This window comes from Populus trichocarpa, chromosome 2 (genome assembly GCF_000002775.5).
Source record: "Populus trichocarpa isolate Nisqually-1 chromosome 2, P.trichocarpa_v4.1, whole genome shotgun sequence".
Lineage (NCBI taxonomy): Eukaryota > Viridiplantae > Streptophyta > Magnoliopsida > Malpighiales > Salicaceae > Populus > Populus trichocarpa.
In genome coordinates, this window is record NC_037286.2 from 5,600,495 (window position 1) to 5,626,139 (window position 25,645).

Here is a 25,645-nt window from a genome sequence, read left to right on the forward strand (position 1 = left end):
CTTGCCTTCCGAAAAGTTGCAAGAGGGGAGCTTCGCCCTCAATTTGATTGCAATGTCACCACTTGAAAAACCTAAATAATGGGATCACTTGCACTTCAATGCCCATCCAGCAAGTAAGCTTATCGTCCATCCAAGTGGGATCATTTTTTATCACCGTAACTTGCATCACTAATCTACGTCTAACCAGTTCATCAGCCCACTAATTCCACCCATGCTTCCTGTGGTAGATGAAAATATTTGATAGGGTAAACTATATTTTGGCCCTCCATGGACTTAAAATATGATCCAATCAAGCTGGAACTCTTTGAAATCATTAATATAGTTTGACGTTAAAAATTCTTTCAACTACAAGGCACAAGTTTAACATTTCTGAATCGGTAAGGGCTAAAAAACAGTTTACCCTACTTTATATTCGAGCACCCAAATTTTGAAAGGGATGCCAGGTGCGCAACAGGGCACAAAATGATTAGAACGTGCTTTATCTCGAAGCCAAACAAGAAGCAATTTGAAAGGTTGCTACCTGCTTTTAGAATGGAGCGTAGAAGCACTCATTCCCGATTTACTCTGCCTTGTTTGTTTGACGTGATACAAGCAGCTGGAAGCATCTTGCTGGAAATAAGTTCATGCATAGTTTAATAAATCTAAAGAATGTAGTAATACACAATGATCTACTTGTTCTACTCTAGAGCATCCACAAGAAGTAGAAATTACGACCCATCCTCTGGTACACCACTTGCAAGCATGAAAACACAGCAATGAATGAATAAAGAACACAAAATTAATGTGATATTCACTTAATAAATTTGTGTCTTCGAGACGGGAATTCAGCAGTGGGCTCCAGGCATTGCAAAACAAGATATGAGTTTATGCTCATAGTATCTGCCACGACATGGGGGGTTCCTGCATCTCCAGCTCATCTCCAATCATCATGCTGTCATTTGTTTGAAGGCCTGTAGCAACACGTTACAAATCTTCCAATAACGTTCTTTATAGGAAGGGGTCCCCTGCCATAGACAAATGTCAAAACCAAAAGAACGAGTTAACACTGATGTTAACCAAAAATACATCTAGAATTGAAAAATAAAACCCTGATTTGGGTGGTCATCGGTATGAGAGACGAGTTCCTAAATTTGGAAAAGAAAATTCCTTTTGTGTTAACTCTAGTGAACAAGAAAATCCTAAAAGGGACACTCCATAAAATCTTGAATATCGCATACATGTCCCTCGGAAGTGAAGCTGGGAATACATGCAAGGAACCTAAAGATAATTTCTTCTTAAATTTTCTTAATGAAATATAGATGTAGCAACAACAGGCTCGAGAATACTACCAAACATGGGAGTCGTAGCTGTTATTACGGTTATCACCCAGCACATAAACATGACCTTCAGGCACATACTGCAAACCAGTACAAGAGCAAAGTTAGCAGAAAGCAAAAACATAGCATTTCTAGAGAAAATGATACATTTAAAGGGATACCATCCAAAGCTCAAAGTGAATCCAAGTGCCAGTAATTGGGATTCATCAAGCTTTCTTTTAATTTGACTAGGCTAGGCTTCTTCATGTTCACATTTATGAACCTCATCAAACAACTATGTGCACGTTTTGTTATGAGCATTTTTACCAGCTTGTGAGCCATTTGCTCAGTTTTTTCAGCCCCAACATGGGGTTCATGCCTTCATGGACATATTTTGCTAGCCTTGAAAAATGCTTGCAAGGCATGCAACATTACAGAAACATAAAAAGGTAAGAATGAAGAAGCGCACAGTTAAATTAGATGTATATGCAGGTTGCTCGACTAGGAAGTCTTCGGTTTGGGCAATTCCATTGACATAAAGTGATCCATGGTGAACCTGCAAGTATTGGAATAGAACATGGAAGATTTCCACATTAATATAGCCACAGCTTCTAAGTCTTAAAATGTTAAATAAGAGAATGAAATAAGGATGGAATCTGGAGCTAGGTTTTATTTGAATTTGTATATTGATCATAAACCATGCAGCCATGAGCTGCTGAAGGATACAAAACCTTTTCCAACAAGCAGTAACAAAGAATTGTTTTTCATAATCAATCAAATAGCAATTAAAAGAAAGTTTAAATAACAGTATGGGATGCTGATGCAACCAATCTAAAACTTGTAACCCTTTATCCCATTCTTAATTAGACTTTCAATTTAATACCTCCCTGCATACTGCTGGGGAAGGAAGAAAGAAAATCTTACCTGAACCAAGTCTCCTGCCTTTGCAACAACTCTCTTTATGAAAACATCTTCCCCTGTGATTCCGAGCTGCCATAGACAACGCAAAACAAAATTAATACACCTAATAAAAAGAAAACCATATAAATGGAAATCAGGAGGATTTCGCACCATGAAGACAAACCTGTTTCGGAGCTCGGAATGTAACTATATCATTTATAGCCGGTACCTTGAGATAGTATGAGGCCTGAGAAGTTTGGAGTGCCACTGGTTAGTTAAAACCCAAAGTGTACAATGTTAACAGTAAGACGAAAAAAATGCATTCTCAGAGAAATAAAACAAGGTTTAAAATGCCAAATCAAGCACAAAAATGATTCCATTGAATCCAATATACAAAAGAACAACATTTGCAATCAGGTTCAAGAAATAGCGAAGCATGCGCATCTAGATTTCTCAAAGATTGAAGAATTCTTCCTCACAGACTTGCAAAATGGTTTTTAACTGACAAGTATTCTCTCGTTAACTTCTCAGTTATCAAAACATGTCCATGGAACCATTGGCAAACATTGCTATTTGATTATACTGACAATTTTCCCGCTGGTTGAAATAAATGTTGCGATCAATTCAAGTGAACATCCTGGTACCATTCATTACTCAATTCAATGACACTGTTATATTCGTTCAATAATGCTAATCATATGGCAAACGATTTTCTGTTTCCTAACACATGTGAAAGTTCAATATTCTTCAATAATATGTATTGGATCTAGCAACTGAAGTGCAGATGTCATGATATTTAGGGACCAAACTTCTCTAGGTTCCTTCAAGAACATGAATCTAACACTATCGCTAAGAAAATACAAGCCTCAACTAACAATTCTTTCTGGTCAAACACAGCCTTCACAGAGCTTCCATAAATATGGCCCCATTAAAGGATGGGATAGAACACTCCCTTGTTGATGAAAAGGGTACAGAAACACCCCCAGCTTAACAAAGCAACAAGCTGGATAAATTGTCTGATTAAAGGGAGATATAGCGAACTATAATTCAGAAAGTTGTAAGTCTTTTGTAGATGAGTTAGTGGCCATCAAATTTGGATCCCCAGCACCCAATGGTAACAAGAACATAATCATGTCAATGGTAGTTACAAAACTGTTTTTCAAAGGAAAACTACTCAGAATAGCCCTGTAAACCAATAAAGTACCTTCTACAAGAATCTGACTTCGAACAACGCCACGCCTGCCCATCTTGCTTCAATGATGTTTCATAAGAAAATCAGGTTGGCTGACTAATCGAGTACAACTCCGGATTTTGCATTTACAAATTACAATGCAAGAGTGATGTTACCCATTCAGTGAATGCGCTCATACATTGCAGAGGGTGACTACCTATCTGTTTTTGACAATGATTGCACTCATGGTTGCTTTTTACATGAATCTCGCACTTCTTACAGGCAATTAAATATGATCTGGAGTGAACAATCGGACTATAATCTACATAGAAACATAATGAGGAATCCTCTGCAACCTAAGGAGTATTTCAAACCTACTTCAGAGGACCGAAATGACTTGCTGCGATGAAAAGCAGATTTAATCTTTGACAGAAATCACTTTCTCAAAATGATGGAACAAACTATAAATTTTGAGAAAACACTTAAGTGTAATTAACATCACTGCGGACTTGAAAAGAAGGAATTAAAAGCACCTTCCAGACTATGGAAAGAATCTCTATAGAAACAATCAAGTCTTCTCACTCCAGCTAAACTAGCCAGATAAATTGTGGAAATACGCAAACAGCAAACAGCAAACTGACAAGAAATGTCATCTATACAATATAGATGGACATATATTCCCAGAAAAAGGTTGGAATTTTTCACCTGGAGAACCTCGCACAACAACTAAAGTATTTTAAAAGGTAGAGTGAGTGAGATACAAAAATATACCTTCAATGCTTATTGAGGAATAAAACTAGCTTCTTTTTTTTCTGTCTTAACCGATCAGGAAGGTAAAAATGAGAGAACCCAGATTTATAAAACGTGTCCCTGGATTCTACTTGTCCCATAGGATGCCTAAAGTTGATCAAGCAATAAAGAAATGGGAGGTGCAAATACGTTCATCTTTCCCATTTCAAGTAGCAGTGCCTGATCACTTGTGCAAATATGACAGATAATTGAACTTTGTTAAACAACACATTGATTGTATTTTCAGGAAATGAAAAGTAATTATTATATCGACATACCATTTAAACGCCACTGTAGAAGGCAAGCAAACTAAACCAACCCCTAGCGAAAATTATCACACGATACCAAAGCATAGATGTTCAAGGGATGATGTTAAAAATGATAAACCTTTTCAATGATGATACGATCGCCAACACGAAGAGTCGGGTACATGGAGGACGACGGGATGAAGCGAAGCTCTGAAAAAGTAGACCACAAAAGCACCAGAACAAGAAGCCTTAACAACCCATCAAGACCAGGCCATCGAAGAAACCCCCAGCTCTGGCATGGCATCCATTTTAGTACTGTGGCGGATGTTATAAAGAAATTATTCAATGCAGATGGCCTCAAGAAACTCATTGTAAAGTGTTGCGGAACTAAAGGTGATGGAAAAATCAAAAAGGACGGACCGATTCAGCAAACTACGAAGAAAATGCGAGGCTTAAAGGTTTCGGAGACAGAGAAAGAGAGAGAAAGGGGTGATGTGCTATGTATTTATTGACTAACTCAATCTTGTTGAGGAAGTTTCAACCAGAGAGAGAGAGGCAGATTCTTCTTGTCCACACTGCCGGGCTTTACTTTTTTGCGACCAAACTACCACTAGAACGCGTACATACACCGCTAAATACCGCTGTAGCTGATAATTATTTTTAAAATTAGGCAAATATAACACTATGTACAGTGTCATCATTTAGATTTAAATGCGTGGTTGATTAGTGATGGAGAATGTATTTTTTATTTTTTTATTTTTTGAGTTCTTTTGAGACTGATATCTGAAAAAAAATTAATTTTTTTAAACGCATTATATTAATATAAGAATTTTAAAAAAATTGTTTAGAAATGGGATTTAGTCTCCGTTGATGTTTAAATTGACTCTAATATATTTCTTATTATCAAATTAGAAAATACATAATAGAAGGTATATGTTTGGTAATACATTTTTTAAAAGGTTTTTTTGTTTTAAAAAATATTAAATTGATAATTTTTTATGATTTTGATATTCTTGTATAAAAAATATTTTAAAAAAATTATTTATTATTTATTATTTTTTACAAAAATCCCTTAAAAAAACACCTTAATCACAATGTCAGATAATGCTTAAGATTACCGATACAGTTGCATCCACGGATGTCATATTGACACTTCAATTGTGGCCATACTAAATGTATGTATGATGTGTTCCACATATTACATTGTATAAATTAGGGGTGAGAAAAAAACTGAAAAATCAATTAAACTGAGAAAATCAGAAAAAAAAATAATTAAAAAAACTGAACCGAAAAAAAAAACTAATTAAGGGTTTGTTTGGCAGTGTGGTTGCGGTTGCTTTTCAAATAGCTTTTCGTGCCAAAATGCATGCCAATGATTTTTTTTATTTTTTAAAAATTATTTTTAACATCAGCACATCAAAATGATTTGAAAACACTAAAAATATATTAATTTGAAGTTAATAAAAAAATAAAAAAATTTTAAATTTTGTCAAAAGCGCTTTTGAAACGTAGAAACAAACAGGCCCTAAACCTATTAACCGAAAAACCGAGAAAACCGAGTCAAACCGGAAAAACAAAAAATAATTTCGGTTCGGACTTTTTTTAAAAAATTCGATTTGGTTATTTTTTTGATAAAAACCGAATCGAACCGAAAATAATTACCCATAGCATAAACCCCTTCATGCCTTAAAAAAAAATCAGTCAAAAAATGAAAAACTAACTTAAACCCAAAAGATTAATTTTTTCTCTCAAATAAAACTTATGAACAACAAGATTAATTTTTTTCATCAAAATTATTTTTAACAATAACTTCTTCTTTTTTTTTACCATCAAAACCCACTAACCTTTCTCTCTCCTCTCTCTAACAAAAAAAAAAGCCAATTAACCTTTCTCTCTATTCTCTCTAACGAGAAATAGTAAAATTAAAAAATTAAAATTTTATTCCAAATTTGAATTTCTAAAAGCTTTAGGAATTGAGAATGTATGTTTATAAAAATAAAAATACAAACCGCCGTCCATTTGTGATTAGAAAAAATATTAAAACCCCTATCACTATCACACCCTATCTGAGAGATAGACTGCTTTGTAATTTTAATACGTTAAAAAATTTTAAATTTTTTTTATCTTTCCATCAAATATTAATCAAATATTAGAAATACAACTTTCTTAAAGTTTTCTAAAACTTTCTTAAAGTCAACAAATCAAAATTTTAAAATTTTTTTCTCTTTCCATCAAATATTAGAAATAGAACTTTCTTAAAGTTTTCTAAAACTTTCTTAAAGTCAACAAATCAAAATATTAAATTTTTATTTTATCTTTCTCTTTCTGGTTTATCAAAAAAAAAATTAAAACCATCCATCCAACAAAAATAAAAAAAAATCAGACACATTCACTTTTACTATGTTTTGCACACACTTTTCCCATGATTTACACATACAACCATGATTTACATGATTACAAAATAACTATATTCAAAATAAATCAAATACAATTCAAAAATTACAAAATAACAAAATAGCCCCTAAAATTCCAGGAACTGCTGGGAAGTCTTCTGAACTCTGCTGGAATAGTGGCGGCGCGTCTTCTCCATGAGCGGCCGACACTGGCAGCGAGTGGGTTCACGCGCCATCGCGAGGGAGTCCAGGCAACAGGTGATCTGTAACGGTTTGTTCCGCTCTTCCCTTCCCTGCATGCGGTGAAGATCACCGTCACCTGCAACAAGAGAAAATGCAACAGGCAGTCGAGTAAATTTTCTTTCTTTTTCAGATCTACTTCTCCCCCCTTACAGATCTGTTTTTCTGTTCTGATTTGCTGTTCTTTCCTTCTTTTTCAGGTGTCAGATCTGGCGGCGACGACGCTGGATTCGGGTTGTTGCTTTGGCCGCTGCTATTGCAGGCTGAATGGAGGGGATGTCTGGTTCGGTTTAGCAGAGATGGGGAAAGCTGGAGACGGCGTCTGTGGGGCTGGTCTCCTGTGAGGACAGCGCTGATATGGCTGACAGTGAAGGGGGTCGGTGGAGACGGGGAACGGCTCTGCCCGTTTTTGGTCTTGGCGAGCTGGCGGCTGGTTCAGGAGAAAAGGAAAATGAGGGCTGGTGTGCTTTTCGGTCGGTTGAGAGGAAAACAAAAGGAAGTGAGGGGCTTTCAGGTGGCGGCTGAGAGAAGAAAATCAAAGTGGTGAGCTGACTGTCTTGTGGCTGAGAGGGGAGGTTACACCGGGTGCAGGGGAAGAAGGCAAAAATTCAAAAGGAGGGATTAAAATTATAGGTAAAATGTTTATATTTATATTTTTTTATATAGATATTATATTTATAGGTAAAATGTTGTTTGCTGTTAAAATTAATCCCTCAACTTTCTTTTTGCTTTGCAAATTGATTTTTTTATTTATTTTTATATTTTAAGATTTTAAAAACGATTAATATCAATGTTGATTTAAATAAAAAAATCATTAATTTGAAAAATAATATGTTAAAAATCTAACACATTCTAAAGATATTTGAAAATTTAAAAGAATATATATTAAAAAATATATTTTTTAGATTTTCATTATTTTTTTATTATTTTTAAAAAATTTTAAATTTTTATAAAAAGATAGGTTTGGTAGCAACATGTCTTTTATTTTTTTTCTTCTACTCAAGCTGTAACGAAGTCGTTGGAACTCGGTGGCGTAGATCAATATCAAATTAAATTTTCCACCAGGGAGTACTGATTAGTGATTAACCTTAGCCATACGCCAAGCAACTATTTTCACCTCAAATGCCAAGATCGTATTAATGAACGAGGAAGGAGCAAAATAAGCAAAACCATGAGGCCTTGGCAAGTAATTTTCTCGGTAGAAACATCCCACAATATTCCACAGGTTCAGGAAACTTGGTCCATACGTAGGAAAACAAACAAAAAATCTGAAATTTCGTAACCGAGCATGATACATCGTATAGGTTACAGTTGAAACTTCTAAAAAGCACTACTAACCCTCCTAATTAAGATCTTAGTCTTGCAAAGTAAATCGCAGCTTCGAGGTTTAGCCTCCCTTATAATCTAAACCTTTTAATTTGTCTTCTAATTGCCCATTCTTGACTGCTGATATTGCACTGATTTAGTAACTGGTCTGGAAGGGTTTGATCGACTTGAGATCGCCGACAATTCCAGCAACAGAGCCAGCAGCGGCAGCTATAGTGATAATGAGGCAAGCAACACTTAGGATCTGCAGGCAGAGCCATCTTGTGCTCCACTTTGGTATCTTCTTTTGTACAATATACATCTCCACAGGGAAGTAAACCGTCAATGGCCAAAATCCCAAAGCCCCAAGTAAACCAACTATGTCATTAAAGAAGGGAAGGAGCATTGAAATCACAGTGGTGAGGACCACAAAGAGGGTCCTCCAAATCATTCTAAAGAGATTGAGATTGTAGGGGCGGAAACCAGGAATCGGGATATTGATGTCTTTCGTAATGAATTCACTATCTGGAAATCTTTGAGCTGCTTCTTTTTCGATGAAAGCATAGAGAGGTTGGCAGGAGACCTGGTATGCGCCAACAAGGTGAATCACTATGGCAGCATTGGCAATATCAAGAAGCCAGTATGGGTTATAAAAGCCAAATCCAGTAAGGAGGTTTCCAGGGGACAAGTCCCCAAAAGCAGCATAGCCAAAGCAGCCACAGAACATGTAGAAAAGGGTTGTGACTACAACACTTATTAGAGTTGCCTTCTTCATTGTCTTGGCTTCTGATGGTGGGGATTTGATTGTGTCCTGTTAATTATGATACAAACCTTGTAGGTTAGTTTAAATTCTAAGAGAAATTATCCAGCATATCCTATGTATAATGTTAGCAAACGAAATGAGTAGGCTGCAAATATATATATATATATATATATAATGTTAGCGCGCACCTGAATTTCAACGAGGATCATGGAGAAAGAATAGGCAAAAGCAATGTTACCGAGTGCTTGGAAGCTAATCCATATCTTTTGGGTTTGAGTCACAGTGCCAATGCTTATTCCAGTTAGACTTCCACTAATTTTTCCATTTTCTATAACTTTACCAATGCCAAGACCTAGACCAATTGATGCGTAAGTGAAGGACATGACTGCAGCGACAAGAGAGAGCCAGTGTAACTGATCAAATCCAGGAATTTGAGACAAAAGTATCTCAGTTATACCAAACCCTATCATATATGGATTGGCATTCATACGGCATGGATTTTTTCCACCACTCTTGTGAAAACAATTTGACCTCTTTATTGCCCTGTAAGTGTAGAAAGGAAGAGGACCGTTAGCCCAAAGAATTCATAATATATCTAGGCATGATCAGCGATTACAAGTAAGAACAAAGAAAAAAATTGAGTTTTTGTTGACTTGAAAGTGAAAGCTTACATCATGCTTATAGATGATGCAATTGTGTAGCCAGTGGCAACTCCAAAAGGATTCAGGTACAGAACAAATCCACATATCTTGACCTTAACATCACCTGAGAAAATTTTAAAAAAAAAGAAACATATTATCAAGAAATTATATTTTTTAAAAATATCAAGCCCAATATCTGTATATATTTAGTAGCTTATATATATATATATATATATATATATATATATATATATATATATATGTATATGGTACGTAGCAGGACTAGTTAGTTACCAAGATTGGCCCGAACAACATCCATGTAGGTGTAGTTTCTCTTGCCGGTAATAGGATCACCAGAGCGGTAGCAGGCGGAGAGCAGAGTCGAAGTATAGTAAGTGACAAGCGAGAACAAAAGCATCACAGCTGGTCCAGCAATCCATCCAAGCTGACCAATAGCCCAAGCCAAGGAGAGAACTCCAGACCCAATAACAGCTGTTATGATGTGAGCACTTGCAGTCCACACAGTTCCTGTTTAAAGAAACAACAAAAGAAAGACTCAGGATAAAAAACACGACCCCATGGCTAATATTTTTTCTTCTTCTTTCAGAGTTGTCCAGAATACTAAATAAAGAAGAGTAAAGTTACCAGTTCGTTTGGGGCGGCCATCATCATCAAACCACTCGGAGCCACTTCGTGGATTGGTGTCAATTGAGACGCTGAAAACCTGGTGAGGGAGTTGGTTCTCTGCGGATGTGTTCTCACCCATCTTTGTTAACAAAAGATACCAATAATTGTGTGAGTTATGCTATAAAAGAATCTCTAATGACTTGAAGTATACTAGAGTCTGTGCACTGAATACAGTAACATGAAAGAAAGTGGAAAGAAGTGTCGAAAGAACGTGACGAGGCTCCCTCCTTGATCGATCCAAGTCCGGTTTCAAGTATGGAATTAGTCTCAGACCGAAACAGAGACACAATCACACACCTCCCAAGAAAACCCAATTTGGTTTAGCGTATAGTTTTTACTAGTTACATGCCCCGCGCGATGCCACGGGTCAATTATTTTTTGCATTTTAAAAATAGCCAAGATCCAAAAGTGTTAGGTTTTTTTGCAAAGTTATACCCAAGAGTCTGAGGTTTGGTTGCAACGCCTGACCCAAGAGTATTGTTTATAATATTAATAATAACATTAAACTTGGGTTAACCCTTAGCATAAAAGTGTTTGGACTGCAATATCAAACCCAATAGCATTGGATGTGGGTCTGGCTGCAAGGTCGTGTCATAAAAGTGTGATAATTAAATAGATTAGTTAAAAAGAAAAAAAACCAACAGGAAGAAAAAAACTAATGAAAAAAAGAAAAAAATATATGAATTAATTGGGTTAACCCTTCAAACCAGGTTAACCCGTCATACCTTGAATTCGCATCGTGAAAGTTTGATAATTAAAAAGAAAAAAACAAATTAATGGGTTAACCTATAATTAACTGGGCTAGCTCGTCAAATCAGGTTAACCTGTCAAACCCGGAATCCGTGTAATGAAAGTTTGATAACTAAATAGAAAAAAATTTACCATTAACAATTTAAATTAAACGAAAAAAATTAATTAAAAAAAAAACAAAAGGCATCAGCCTTTTCACTGTGAACTGCACTGTGCAGTCCACAGTCAAAGGCATAAAAAAAAACTAAAGGCATCAGCCGAGAACTACTTAGAAAAAAATTTAACATTAATAAACTAAATTAATTAAATAAAATTAATTAAAAAGAAAAAATAAAAGAAAGAAAACCTCTAAGAAGAAAAAAAACTAAATAGAAAGAAATTTAACATTAACAAACTAAACTAAACGAAAAAAATAATTAAAAAGAAAAAAAAAAGCAAAAATTAAAATAAAATTCAGGTTAACTCGTCAAACCAAGTTAACCCGTTAAACCCGGGATCCGTGTCATGAATGTCTGGTAACTAAATAAAAAAAAGTGAACATTAACAAACTGAACTAAAATAAAAAAATTAATTAAAAAGAAAAAAAAATCTGGATTAACTCGTCAAACCATATTAACCTGTTAAACCCAATATTTGTGTCATGAAAGTCTGATAACTAAATAAAAAAAAATTTAACATTAACAAACTAAATTAAACAAAACTATTTATGAAAATAATAAAAAAAAATTGACGGGTCAACCCGGAATTAACTGGGTTCACTCGTGAAACCAGGTTAACCCGTGAAACTCGGGATATGTGTCATGAAAGTCTAATAACTAAATAGAAAGAAATTTAACATTAACAAACTAAACTAAACGAAAAAAATTAATTAAAAAAAAACAAAGAAAGAAGCAAAAAAAAATCCCAAAAAGCATAAAAAAAACAGCTAAAAAAACTTAGACAACTTAAAAAAAAAAACAAAAACAAAAAAAAATACCTAAGGAATCAGTGTTTTACTGTGGACTGCACTGACACTGATTCCTTTTAGCTATTTATGAAAATTTGATAACTGAATAGGAAAAAAAAATTACGGGTTAACCCAGAATTAGCTGGGTTAACCCGTCAAACCCGGAATCCATGTCATGAAAGTTTGATAACTAAATAGAAAAAATTTAACATTAACAAACTAAATTAAACGAAAAAATTAATTAAAAAGAAAAACCAGAAAAAAATCCGGGTTAACCCATCAAACCCGGAACCCGTGTCATGAAAGTTTGATAACTAAATAGAAAAAAATTTAACATTAACAAAAAAAAATTCATTAAAAAAAACAAAGAAAAAAACAGCTTAAAAAAAACAAAAACAAAAAAAAACAGCTCAGCGTTTCACTTTAGACTGCACTCGAAAAAATAATTAATTAAAAGGTAAACCAGAAAAAAAGTTTGGGTTAACCCGTCAAACCCGGAACCCGTGTCATGAAAGTTTGATAACTAAATATAAAAAAATTTAACATTAAAAAAAAATTTAACAAAAAAAATCATTAAAAAAATAAAAAAAACAGCTTAAAAAAATAAAACAAAACAACTTAAAAAAAAGTAAAAAAGCAAAAAAAAAAAAAAGAGAAAGCAGCTGCTCAGCGTTTCACTGTAGACTTGCACAGTGAAATACTGAGCAGTTTTAGTATATTTTACAATTTACAATAGGTGCTTCGAGAGGGAGAGACAAAGAGAGTGTGCTATGTATCAGACAGAGGAACTGCTCTTATTAGCTAGAGAAATTAGCGAGTTGATTTCAGGGATACAATGGAAGGCATGGAATGGTGGGTATTTATAAGAGGCACGAGGCAGCCCAGGAAAAAAAAACATAAATATTGCAGAGGCACGTGGTTTCGAAATATTGGGATACTTGTAATTTTTATTTTATTGTTGCCTTCTGGATTTCAATCAAGCTCCATCCATTCACTGTAGTTAGATAAAGACAGTTAAAGCAGTTGGGCTGGGATTTGAGCGTTATATTAGATTATTTTAACGCATGAATCAAGGAGTTAGGTTTTTGTCTCGTGTTATTTTGCAAGGGTGTTTCTTGTCCCCTTCCGGAAACATTCTTTTTTTTTTTTTTTTTGTAAAGCTGCAATCAAAAGAGTTACTGTGCCACTTTTGTGTTTAAAAGAGAGATTCCTTACTTTAGCCACTATCACCATTGCTTGCCAGCACCGGGCATGGCTTTGGTTGCAAATTATATATAATATCTACTTAATTTATATGGGGTGACTATGTGAGGATCTTAATGTAGTTGAAACAAATAATGTTATGATGTGAGCACTTGCAGTCCATACGGTCCCTGGAAACAATTGAAGTTGAACAGAATATATATAAGTTGAACAGAATATATATTTTCTTGGAAATCTTACTTAATCATAGCAAATGGACAAATATAATGTAAAGAAGTTGTGAAATACCAGTTCGCTTTAGACGGCCATCGTCATCAAACCACCTGGAGCCACCTTGTTGATGCGTGTCAATGGAGATATCGAAAACTTGGCGATTCCTTAGGCTCGTGTTCATATTTATGATATAACAGAGAGGTAGCAGTGGCAGTAGGTGAAGGTTGGAATTGAGTTGTGTTGGTGTACGAGAGACAGAGAGAAACAAGGACAGTACTCTCAACTTTTAGTAATTAACTAGTTGCTATGCGCACGCATGTTGTCACGGGTTTATGATATATTTGTGCATTGTCAAAAATTTATAATAAAAAAAATAATATGAAAAAATACTTTAACAATCAACAATGTTTTAAAAAAAAACTATAAAACTAAATTTTTAACTAGCTCAATATGAAAAAAAAAATTCAACAAAGATAATTTTAAAAAAAAATCAATAAAAAAAATGGTGGAAACACTGTAGCAAGAAAAAATCATGTGGGGAAATATTGTATCAATCCACAATGTTTTTTTTCAAGAAAAAAACTATAAAGCTAAATTATCAACCAGCTCAATATGAAAAAAAAAAAAAAAAACTAAAACTGACAAAGACAATTCTGAAAAAAAAACAAAAAAAATAAAAAAGCCATATGAAAAAACACTGTAGCAATCAACAGTGTTTTAAAGAAAAAACTACAAAACTAAATTTTCAACCAGCTCGATATTAAAAAAATAAAATCGACAAAAATAATTTTGAAAAAAAACACAAAAAAAACAAAAAATAAAGAAGACAATTTTGGGAAAAAAACATAAAAGCAAAAATAAAAATAAAAAAATAAAGAAAAACATGTGGAGAAAGCTAAAGTTAAATTCTCAACCAGCTCAATATTAAAAAAAAATTTCAACAAAGATAATTTTGAAAAAAACAAACATATGAAGAAATATTGTACCAAAACAAAAACCATGTGGGGGGAATAATATAGTAATCTATAATGTTTTTTTTATAAAAAAAACTACAAAACTAAATTCTCAACCAGCTCAATATGAAAAAAAAACCAAAAAAGAACTATTTTGGAAAAAAAATCATAAAAAAAAAGAAAAAAATATTAGATAGGTGGTTGGAAATTTGATTTTGGGATTTTTTTGGATCCAAAAAATCTTTTTTCAATCTATTTTCACTTAAAAACACCTAATAAATATTATTACTATGTCAATAAATCAATCTCTCAACTCAAAAATCAATAAATTAGTCCAAAAAACAAAATGAAAAAAAAAACTTTCTCAATCTACCTTTTCAAACAAGTTAAAGACTTAAAAACATCTCAACGACCTTTATACATGGAAATATTATAGCAATCTACAATATATTTTTTTAAATAATAAAATTAAATCCTCAACCAGTTTAATATTAAAAAAAAATCAGCAAAAATAATTTTAAAAAAAACATACAATTTTTTTTTAAAAAAGTCAATCTTGAGAAAAGAAAAAAAAAACCATATAAAAAAAAACTAAAAATATTAATATAATAAAAATAAAAGGCGTGGGTATTGTTAATTAAAAAGGCTAGAGTGGATAGTGGAATGCAATGGAATGCAAGAGGATTAGTCAGACTGGTGGTAAAAACAAGGACACGTGTTTTAAACACGTTATGTATTTTTTTATTTTTCATGTGGGGAAAATATGAAATTAGTTCCCGAACTATAACTTCTATCTCAATTGAGTCCTCATTAATTTGGTTTCTCATTTTGATTTAATCACCTAACCCATATGCTAAGTTAATTCTTAAGATTTTAAATATCAGAAATATGTATTGATGTGTGAGGAAATATCATTTCCACACAAACCATGCATGTGGCCTTGGTAAGAAATAAATGCTTGATGGTGAGATTTCACTCTGGATCAAATATTAATATGAAAGTTGAATAAATGTTTCGTATGAGTACTTCATTATAACAAAAATCTTAATTTTTTTAAATGTGCAAGCTACATCATATAGATCATATAGATTGAGTTAATTTTTCACCAAAAAAAAAATTATACGACTAAGGCTTCGTTTATTTGATAGAAAGTGCTTTTCTGAAAATTATTTTCCAAACTTTCTTATGTTTGTTTGTCATTAGAAAAATTGATCAACCGAAAACATTTTCCAGTCAAAGGAAAATTTAGTTTGATTTCCAGAAAAGTATTTTCCTTTTATTTTGGATGGAAAATACTTTCCGGACGTTGTGAAAAATTTAAAAATATTATATTATTTGCTGATTATATCAAATTTGGTCCTTAAACTTTTTATTGCTATATACATTTTGTTTTGAATTTTTTTTTCAATTTTATCCCTTATAATTTCATTTTTATATTAACTTTGATTCTCATTTTTATAATTGTTTTTTGCTTTTCTCTTATCATTTTTTAATTGTAATTTTTTATCTATCAAATTTGATCATCATTCTTTTGATTGTTACTTATTTTATTTGAAATAATTTATGAAATGATAATTATTATTATTTTAATTTCTTCATCTTTCAATTTTTTTATTTGTTAGATTTGATCTCTGTTATTTTGATTATTATTTATTTTATTTGAGATAATTTCTGAAATTTTTTTTTCAATTTCATTCCCATTCAACTTTTTAATTTGTAATATTTGTTCCTTATTATTTTAATAAACTTGAAAAAAATAAAACATTAATAAGCTATTTCCCAGCTCATTTTCCATGACATAACCAAACACTGGAAAATGTTTTTCAACTTATTTTCCATTACACTACCAAACATCAAAAAATAATTCACTTTCCCGGAATTCACTTAAAAAAAAAATACTTTATAGCAAACAAACGGGCTCAAGCCTCTTAAGATATTGTCCTTACCCAATGTTATCAAAAATACGTTTTGACTTGTAAAATCGTACGATTTTATGAGTCAAAACATATAAAAATATATAAAATTAAATTAAAAACTCAAAAACAAGTAAAATCTATCAAATTCGTGTAAAATCAATCCAACTGTTAAAACCGGATCGATTTCACAATTTCATTGTAAGAATTAAAGAAATTGCTCAGTGCTCACTGCTGAGTCAGCACCACCCTTTTGCCATGAGTCCCCACTCCACCGCCTATTAGCTAGAGAAAAGAGCAAGTTGATTTCAGGGATACAATGGAAGGCATGGAATGGTAGGTATTTATAAGATAATGTTTGTTTAAGAAATTGCGTATGTGTTTTACTTAAAATATAGATACAAACTGTTTGATAAAGAAAAAAACATACTTCACTGTTAATGGATCCCACAGTGTTTTTCATCCGAAATGCAGGGGAAAGGAAAGCAAGCAATTGCCGCTTCTTGTGCGCACTGTTCATAGAATTAATTATCATGCTATACTATTCAGTGAAGTGAACAGTAGCTACACTCATTGTAAAGTGTTGCGGAACTAAAGGTGGTGGAAAAATAAAAAAGGGACGGACCGATGCAGCAAACTACGAAGAAATGCGAGGCTTAAAGGTTTTTCGGAGACAGAGAAAGAGAGAGAAAGGGGTGATGTGCTATGTATTTATTGACTAACTCAATCTTGTTGAGGAAGTTTCAACCAGAGAGAGAAAGGCAGATTCTTCTTGTGCACACTGCCGGGCTTTACTTTTTTGCGACCAAACTACCACTACATACACCGCTAAATACCGCTGTAGCTGATAATTATTTTTAAAATTAGGCAAATATAACACTATGTACAGTGTCATCATTTAGATTTAAATGCGTGCTTGATTAGTGATGGAGAATGTATTTTTTATTTTTTTATTTTTTGAGTTCTTTTGAGACTGATATCTGAAAAAAAATTAATTTTTTTAAACGCATTATATTAATATAAGAATTTTAAAAAAATTGTTTAGAAATGGGATTTAGTCTCCGTTGATGTTTAAATTGACTCTAATATATTTTTTATTATCAAATTAGAAAATACATAATAGAAGGTATATGTTTGGTAATACATTTTTTAAAAGGTTTTTTTGTTTTAAAAAATATTAAATTGATAATTTTTTATGATTTTGATATTCTTGTATAAAAAATATTTAAAAACATTTATTTATTTATTTATTATTATTATTTTACAAAAATCCCTTAAAAAAACACCTTAATCACAATGTCAGATAATGCTTAAGATTACCGATACAAAAAAGGCTTCTACTAGTATGAGGCCTGAGAGGTTTGGAGTGCCACTGGTTAATTAAAACCCAAAGTGTACGATGTTAACAATAAGACCCAAAAAAAGCATTTTCAGAGACGTGGTTTAAAATGCCTAATCAAGCACAAAAATGATTCCATTGAATCCAAAGTACAAAAGAACAACATTTGCAATCAGGTTCAAGAAATGACAAAGCATGTGCATCTAGATTTCTCAAAGATTGAAGAATTCTTCCTCACAGACTTGCAAAATGGTTTTCAACTGACAAGTATTCTCTCGTTAACTTCTCAGTTATCAAAACACGTCCATGGAACCATTGGCAAACATCGCTATTTGATTATACTGACAATTTTCCGACTGGTTGCAATAAATGTTGCGATCAATTCAGCAAGTGAACATCCTGGTACCATTCATTACTCAATTCAATGACACTGTTATATTCGTCCAATAATGCTAATCATATGGCAAACGATTTTCTGTTTGCTAACACATGTGAAAGTTCAATATTCTTCAATAATATGTATTGGATCTAGCAACTGAAGTGCAGATGTCATGATATTTAGGGACCAAACTTCTCTAGTTCCTTCATGAACATGAACCTAACACTATCGCTAAGAAAATACAAGCCTCAACTAACAATTCTTTCTGGTCAAACACAGCCTTCACAGAGCTTCCATAAATATGGCCCCATTAAAGGATGGGATAGAACGCTCCCTTGTTGATGAAAAGGGTACAGAAACACCCCCAGCTTAACAAAGCAACAAGCTGGATAAATTGTCTGATTAAAGGGAGATATAGCGGAAGTATAATTCAGAAAGTTGTAAGTCTTTTGTAGATGAGTTAGTGGCCATCAAATTTGGATCCCCAGCACCCAATGGTAACAAGAACATATCATGTCAATGGTAGTTACAAAACTGTTTTTCAAAGGAAAACTACTCAGAATAGCCCTGTCAACCAATAAAGTACCTTCTACAAGAATCTGACTTCAAACAACGCCACGCCTGCCTATCTTGCTGCAATGATGTTTCATAAGAAAATCAGGTTGGCTGGCTAATCGAGTACAACTCCGGATTTTGCATTTACAAATTACAATGCAAGAGTGATGTTACCCATTCAGTGAATGAGCTCATACATAGCAGAGGGTGACTACCTATATGTTTTTGACAAGGATTGCACTCATGGTTTCTTTTTACATGAATCTCGCACTTCTTACAGGCAATTAAATATGATCTGGAGTGAACAATCGGACTATAATCTACATAGAAACATAATGAGGAATCCTCGGCAACCTAAGGAGTACTTCAAACCTACTTCAGAGGACCGAAATGACTTGCTGCGATGAAAAGTAGATTTCATCTTTGACAGAAATCACTTTCTCAAAATGATGGAACAAACTATGTATTTTGAGAAAACACTTAAGTGTAATTTACATCACTGCAGACTTGAAAAGAAGGAATTAAAAGCGCACCTTTCAGACTATGGAAAGAATCTCTACAGAAACAATCAAGTCTTCTCACTCCAGCTAAACTAGCCAGATAAATTGTGGAAATACGCAAACAGCAAGCTGACAAGAAATGTCATCTATACAATATAGATGGACATATATTCCCAGAAAAAGGATGGAATTTTTCACCTGGAGAACCTCGCACAATAACTAAAGTATTTTAAAAGGTAGAGTGAGCGAGATACAAAAATATACCTTCAATGCTTATTGAGGAATAAAACTAGATTCTTTTTTTTCTCTCTTAACCGATCAGGAAGGTAAAAATGAGAGAACCCAGATTTATAAAACGTGTCCCTGGATTCTACTTGTCCCATAGGATGCCTAAAGTTGATCAAGCAATAAAGAAATGGGAGGTGCAAATACGTTCATCTTTCCCATTTCAAGTAGCAGTGCCTGATCACTTGTGCAATTATGACAGATAATTGAACTTTGTTAAGCAACACATTGATTGTATTTTAAGGAAATGAAAAGTAATTATTATATCGACATACCATTTAAATGCCACTGTAGAAGGCAAGCAAACTAAACCAACCCCTAGCGAAAATTATCACATGATACCAAAGCATAGATGTTCAAGGGATGATGTTAAAAATGATAAACCTTTTCAATGATGATACGATCGCCAACACGAAGAGTCGGGTACATGGAGGACGACGGGATGAAGCGAAGCTCTGAAAAAGTAGACCACAAAAGCACCAGAACAAGAAGCCTTAACAACCCATCAAGACCAGGTCATCGAAGAAACCCCCAGCTCTAGCATGGCATCCATTTTAGTACTGTGGCGGATGTTATAAAGAAATTATTCAATGCAGATGGCCTCAAGAAACTCATTGTAAAGTGTTGCGGAACTAAAGGTGATGGAAAAATCAAAAGGACGGACCGATGCAGCAAACTACGAAGAAAATGCGAGGCTTAAAGGTTTCGGAGACAGAGAAAGAGAGGAAAAGGGGTGATGTGCTATGTATTTATTGACTAACTCAATCTTGTTGAGGAAGTTTCAACCAGAGAGAGAGAGGCAGATTCTTCTTGTTCACACTGCCGGGCCTTACTTTTTTGCGACCAAACTACCACTAGAACGCGTACATACACCGCTAAATACTCCTGTAGCTGATAATTATTTTTTAAATTAGGCGAATATAACACTATGTACAGTGTCATCATTTAAATTTAAATGCGTGGTTGATTAGTGATTGAGAATGTATTTTTTTATTTTTTGAGTTCTTTTGAGACTGATATCTGAAAAAAAAATTAATTTTTTTAAATGCATTATATTAATATAAGAATTTTTTTAAAATTGTTTTGAAATGGGATTTAGTCTCAATTGATGTTTAAATTGACTCTAATATATTTCTTATTATCAAATTAGAAAATACATAATAGAAGGTATATGTTTGGTAATACATTTTTAAAAATATTTTTTTAAAAAAAAATATTAAATTGATAATTTTTTAAGTGATTTTTTATGATTTTGATATTCTTGTGTTAAAAATATTTATTTATTATTTTTTTACTTTTTTTTTACAAAAATCCCTTAAGAAAACACCTTAATCACAATGTTAGATAATGCTTAAGATTACCGATACAAAAAAGGTTTCTATTAAATTGCTAAACACAGTTGCATCTGCGGATGTCAAATTGACATTTCAATTTTGGCCATGTTGAATATACATATGGTGAGTTCCGCATATTACATTGCATGAATGGTAAATATAAGTATAAAATATTGAAAAAAACTATAAAAATACTTAGATCGTGAACTTAAAATGGGATTAATCCAATAAGCTCGTGGATATGAATTTTAATAAAAAAAATATTATCTTCATATATTTTTAAATAAAAAATATTTTAAAAAATAATTTTAACTATTTTATGACATAAATTATCAATTATGACACATCTTATATTTTGTTTTTTTATATAAATATATAAACTATAATTTGTTTGGAATAAAACTTATATTGACACAATCATCAAAACTCCATTCTTTTTGCCACTTAATCAATTCAAGGATGGCTAAATCAAATGACAAAGAAAGAACTAGAAAAAAACAATCAGTTTAAAAAAATAACAAAAAACTTACGTTAAGTCAGGATATCGAATTCACGACCTGGTTGTGGGATTGTGATAAACTCATACAAAAAAAATTAAATAAAACAATAGATGTCAACTCTCAAACTAAATGATGAAAGACAAAACTTAAAAATATTAATTAAAAATGCAGTAAAAAAAACTGAGTCAACTCGGATTAACTCGACTAGTATGTGACTCATGATATGAGATCAGAATAACCCAATAAAAAAAAAAAGTTGAAAGAACAATGAAGTTCAAAGCCCAAAAACTCAATGTCGAATGATGGAATAAAAAACAATTAAACAAATGACCTAAAAATCAAAGTTAAACCGAGCTAATCTTTCGGAACTCAAAACCTTGGTCATGAGATCGAGATTACCCCAAATAAGGCAAACATGAAAAAATCATGAAGCAAAATTCTTAATCATCAAAATATAAAAAATAAAACAAATAGCAATCAAAATAATAAGGATCAAGCATGTTATAAAAAACTAAATGAAAGAAAATAATGAGAACTAAAAAAAAAATAAAAAAAAATAAAGAAAACATAAAAATAGCAATCAAAATAGTAATGACTAAATTTGATAAAAAATAAATTGAATGATATAAAATGCTAATGGATGAAATTGAAAAAAAGAAAGAAACAATCATAAAAATAAGGACCAAAATGGATAGAAAAATAAATGAAAAAATATTGTGGGATGAAATTGAAAAAAAAATCAATTTTAAAAAAGCATTAACAACAAAACAAGTAGCAATCAAGAGAATAAGAATCAAAATTAATACAAACAAAAACTAACACAACACATTTGATTTTTAGAAAAGCTAACACGAAATCTGAGGTGACGAGAGAGAAGAGAGTGGGGAAAAGAAAAAAAATCAATCGGAGCCCAACTGCTGATATGTCATGTGCGCACTTCTGACCATTGGGGAGAGAATAGCATGACGCTTTCAACACTATTGTGAAAAGCGGTGTTTGACAGCCGATAGGCACCACACACACCACTCAAAAAGTGTGAGCACCTCTTACTCGTTGACATGTATTTATTTTTTTGATTGGTCATTGTTTTTTTTATAATTATATTATTAATTTAACCGAGCTTATTGAACCTATTCAAATCAATGACTCATGTCCTAGATTATTCTTACTCCATTATAAACGCTATTGTCAACTTGACATCCTCTTTTACTGTAAAAATAAATAAAAATCAACCCGATGAATAATGCATACCATCTATTCAGTTACATAAAAAACTAAAAGAGCTCACTATTTTACTATCCAAACACTCATATTTCATTGTGGATTTGAATAATGAAATGATATTTTTCCCTCCACATTAACAACTAATGAAGTGATAATTGGGGCGAGGGGGATGGTCTTTTCATGAGATTTTATTGGTATTACTAAATTGATCGGAGGTAAATTAGTCTTCTCATTTTTTTTTGCACAATAAAATAACTTAGTTACCCTTAAAAACAATAAAATTTAAATCGATGTCCATGAGCTTTTTAGTCTTTTTATTTTTTTCAATACAGTAAATACCTGAAATACCCCTAAAAGTATAATTTACACAATTTAAAATGAAATTCCAAACATGCAGCAAGTGTGGATTAAACAGAAACATAACTGCAGTACATCTTTAAAGCCCAAATCCATTAACGGAACAAGTGGCAGATACTTTTACTCACATACAACCAAAACGCTACCATCTCTGTTCTGTAGATAAAAATTGACTCCCCTTACGTATTCATTGCGGGCCCCACATCTCAACTCACATCTCCTCACTTTGCCACGTGTGCATGTTTCCGTGGCCCAGCTATTCCACACCACGTCAACTCTTCCACCACCAATCTCATCTTCTTCTATTATCCTCACCTCAAAGCTCAAAACACTCGAAGCTCACTGGACAAGTGAAACAATGAAACCCCTAAAATTTCTGAACCTTCTCCTTCATTTTTCGCTAGCCCTATTCCATGCGACGGTAGCCCATGAACCTCCTAGTGGAACCAGCATCATCTTTGCCACACTTGGCAGATTAGATTATGACTTTGACATATTTACCCTGCCAACCGGGGACCCGCCTACAAAAACCAACGAACTCCGAATTACAGATGGCGAGTCAGTAAACTTCAACGGCCACTTCCCTTCTCCATCTTCCTCTCTCCTCTCTCTTTTAACCAACAAAACCCTAATAAACCCCCCTGGCCAACAAAACCCATCCCCCCTGAACCTCATCTACGTCACAGAACGCGGTGGATCGTCAAATATCTTCTACGATGCGGTTTATGTCGATATTCCGCGAAGCGCCCGATCAAGGTCAGCCCTTGAAATTCCTAAACGTGTACAAGTTCCTTTATTGGATGGAAAAGGTGGAATTTCGATGAAGGATAAGCCCACTGTGAGCGGAGATTATTTAGTATACGTGTCAACACATGAAAATCCAGGCGAGCCAAGGACGAGTTGGGCTGCAGTGTACGCAACCGAGTTAACAACCGGGTTGACTCGGCGACTCACACCACATGGAATTGCCGATTTTAGCCCTGCAGTCTCTCCTTCTGGCGTTTACACAGCTGTCGCTTCTTATGGAGAGAGAGGATGGAGCGGTGAAGTGGAGGAACTCAGCACAGACATCTATATATTCTTGACTCGTGATGGGACTAACCGAGTTAAGGTGGTCGAACACGGAGGTTGGCCGAGCTGGGTCGACGAGTCCACCTTGTACTTCCACAGAAGAAGCGTAGAGGATAACTGGATAAGTGTTTATAAGGCGACTTTACCGAATCATGGACCGATCTCGATTGAGTCAGTGATCGTCGAGCGAGTTACACCACCTGGTCTTCACGCGTTCACCCCAGCTACTTCTCCAGGTAACAAGAAGTTTATAGCAGTAGCCACGAGAAGACCTAACTCGGATTATCGCCATGTAGAGCTATTTGACCTGGTTAAGAACGAGTTTATCCAGTTGACTCGGTTAGTATCTCCCCAAACTCACCACTTGAACCCGTTTATCTCACCCGACTCAGCCCGAGTTGGTTACCACAGATGTAGAGGTGCTACCAGTGATAAAAAGAGCACCCACTTGTTACTGGAGAATGTCAAGAGCCCTGTACATGACATTTCGCTTTTCAGAATTGACGGGTCGTTTCCTTCCTTCTCACCCGGGGGTGACCGTATTGCTTACGTTGATTTTCCGGGTTTGTATGTTGTGGACCGGGACGGTTCGAACCGGCGACAGGTTTTTACTGGGATGGCATTCTCGACCGCTTGGAACCCGGCTCGTAAAGGTGTTGTCTACACAAGTGCTGGACCCACTTTTGCCAGTGAGAGTACCGAGGTAGATATAATCTCCATTAATGTTGATGATGATTTGGGGCAAATTAATAGTTTTAAAAAGTTGACCTCTAATGGTGAAAACAATGCATTTCCTGCGGTTTCACCCGATGGGAAATGGGTAGTGTTTCGGTCCGGTCGGTCCGGTCATAAGAACTTATATATAATGGATGCTTCGGAAGGGGAGAACGGTGGGCTCTATAGGTTGACAGAGGGTCCATGGAGCGACACCATGTGTAATTGGTCACCAGATGGCGAATGGATTGCTTTTGCATCCGACCGGGAGAACCCAGGTTCAGGAAGTTTTGAGTTGTTTTTGATCCATCCGAATGGAACTGGTTTGAGGAAGTTGGTTCAAAGTGGGTCGGCTGGGCGGGCTAACCACCCTTATTTTAGCCCCGATGGAAATAGTATTGTGTTTACCTCAGATTATGGGGGCATATCAGCTGAGCCAATCTCAAACCCCCATCATTATCAGCCTTATGGAGAGATCTTCACGGTTAAATTGGATGGCTCTGATTTGAAGAGGTTGACACATAATTCGTACGAGGATGGAACCCCTGCATGGGGGCCTACATATATCAAGCCTGAGGATGTGGAGTGGCCAGGTCACGGACCACAGTGCTCCTTTGAGGAGTGCCACTGGCTCAATAAAATGCCAGTTCTTGGTGATTGGGCTGCACCGTGGGACTCAACCAAGCCTCAATGTAGCAGTGCTAGCCCATAAGCCCTGGTTTATTCTGTCCGATGAACGTAAAAGAGATGCTCGCTGTAGTGAAATGCTGCTCTGTGAAAAATGTCTTTGCTATCTTGTTTTTATCCCATGTATATTATATTTATGTGTGTTTATATTTCATGGCCAAATATGTAATGCTTCTGCTGCCTGGCGTGTTCTGTCTGCAAAGTATTTCAGAGGGGCGATAATGCATTTGAGAAGTTGAGAGAACCAATTACAACTTAAGACGATGAAAACGAACAAAACTGTAGCTGAG

At 34.1% G+C, this 25,645-nt stretch overlaps 4 protein-coding genes and 1 long non-coding RNA gene across 6 annotated transcripts in view; 2 read left to right on the forward strand and 3 right to left on the reverse strand.

The window, feature by feature from the left end:
- Window positions 1-10,760, reverse strand: part of LOC7466449 (amino acid permease 3) — a 37,582-nt gene extending 26,822 nt beyond the window's left edge. Inside the window, exon 1 of the mRNA XM_052450544.1 lies at window positions 10,730-10,760. The gene's annotated coding sequence lies outside the window, so the exon portion shown is untranslated. The remainder of the gene's footprint in view (window positions 1-10,729) is intronic.
- Window positions 607-20,305, reverse strand: LOC18096201 (chloroplast processing peptidase). Of its 2 annotated transcripts, XM_052450545.1 has the most exons (7): window positions 20,171-20,305; window positions 4,543-4,861; window positions 2,380-2,442; window positions 2,220-2,285; window positions 1,765-1,851; window positions 1,329-1,396; window positions 607-1,004 (listed from the first exon to the last, which is right to left on the reverse strand). In XM_052450545.1, exons 2-7 carry the CDS (start codon window positions 4,771-4,773, stop codon window positions 935-937), a joined length of 585 nt encoding a protein of 194 aa, XP_052306505.1. In that variant the 5' UTR covers window positions 4,774-4,861; window positions 20,171-20,305; the 3' UTR covers window positions 607-934. The 2 variants fall into 2 exon arrangements, with proteins under 2 accessions (XP_052306505.1, XP_006386356.1); XM_006386294.3 differs by lacking the exon at window positions 20,171-20,305 and having other exon boundaries at window positions 4,543-4,996.
- On the forward strand, window positions 6,661-7,773 carry LOC112326533 (uncharacterized). Its single transcript, XR_002980218.2, has 2 exons — window positions 6,661-7,147; window positions 7,237-7,773. It is a non-coding gene; the product is annotated as an uncharacterized LOC112326533 (long non-coding RNA).
- LOC7467865 (amino acid permease 3) lies at window positions 8,285-10,525 on the reverse strand. The gene is made up of 5 exons (XM_002302188.4): window positions 10,391-10,525; window positions 10,040-10,273; window positions 9,776-9,869; window positions 9,293-9,647; window positions 8,285-9,152 (listed from the first exon to the last, which is right to left on the reverse strand). Exons 1-5 carry the CDS (start codon window positions 10,509-10,511, stop codon window positions 8,499-8,501), a joined length of 1,458 nt encoding a protein of 485 aa, XP_002302224.4. The 5' UTR covers window positions 10,512-10,525; the 3' UTR covers window positions 8,285-8,498.
- On the forward strand, window positions 18,648-25,534 carry LOC18096202 (uncharacterized). Its single transcript, XM_006386295.3, has 2 exons — window positions 18,648-18,710; window positions 23,050-25,534. Exons 1-2 carry the CDS (start codon window positions 18,648-18,650, stop codon window positions 25,378-25,380), a joined length of 2,394 nt encoding a protein of 797 aa, XP_006386357.2. The 3' UTR covers window positions 25,381-25,534.
- Window positions 25,535-25,645: the final 111 nt, after the last annotated feature.

Bases quoted from the DNA above. Each gene is read 5' to 3' on its own strand.
- LOC18096201 (XM_052450545.1), bottom strand. From the start codon at position 4,773: ATGAGTTTCTTGAGGCCATCTGCATTGAATAATTTCTTTATAACATCC. The intron at 2,286-2,379 runs GTTTGTCTTCAT...TGTCTATGGCAG, and splicing joins CATTCCGAGCTCCGAAACAG to CTCGGAATCACAGGGGAAGA. The intron at 1,852-2,219 runs GTAAGATTTTCT...CAATACTTGCAG, and splicing joins AGGCAGGAGACTTGGTTCAG to GTTCACCATGGATCACTTTA.
- LOC18096202 (XM_006386295.3), top strand. From the start codon at position 18,648: ATGGTAGTTACAAAACTGTTTTTCAAAGGAAAACTACTCAGAATAGCC. The intron at 18,711-23,049 runs GTACCTTCTACA...TTCTGTAGATAA, and splicing joins TAGCCCTGTCAACCAATAAA to AAATTGACTCCCCTTACGTA.
- LOC7467865 (XM_002302188.4), bottom strand. From the start codon at position 10,511: ATGGGTGAGAACACATCCGCAGAGAACCAACTCCCTCACCAGGTTTTC. The intron at 10,274-10,390 runs GTAACTTTACTC...TTCTTTAAACAG, and splicing joins TGGCCGCCCCAAACGAACTG to GAACTGTGTGGACTGCAAGT. The intron at 9,153-9,292 runs GTGCGCGCTAAC...CATAATTAACAG, and splicing joins TGATCCTCGTTGAAATTCAG to GACACAATCAAATCCCCACC.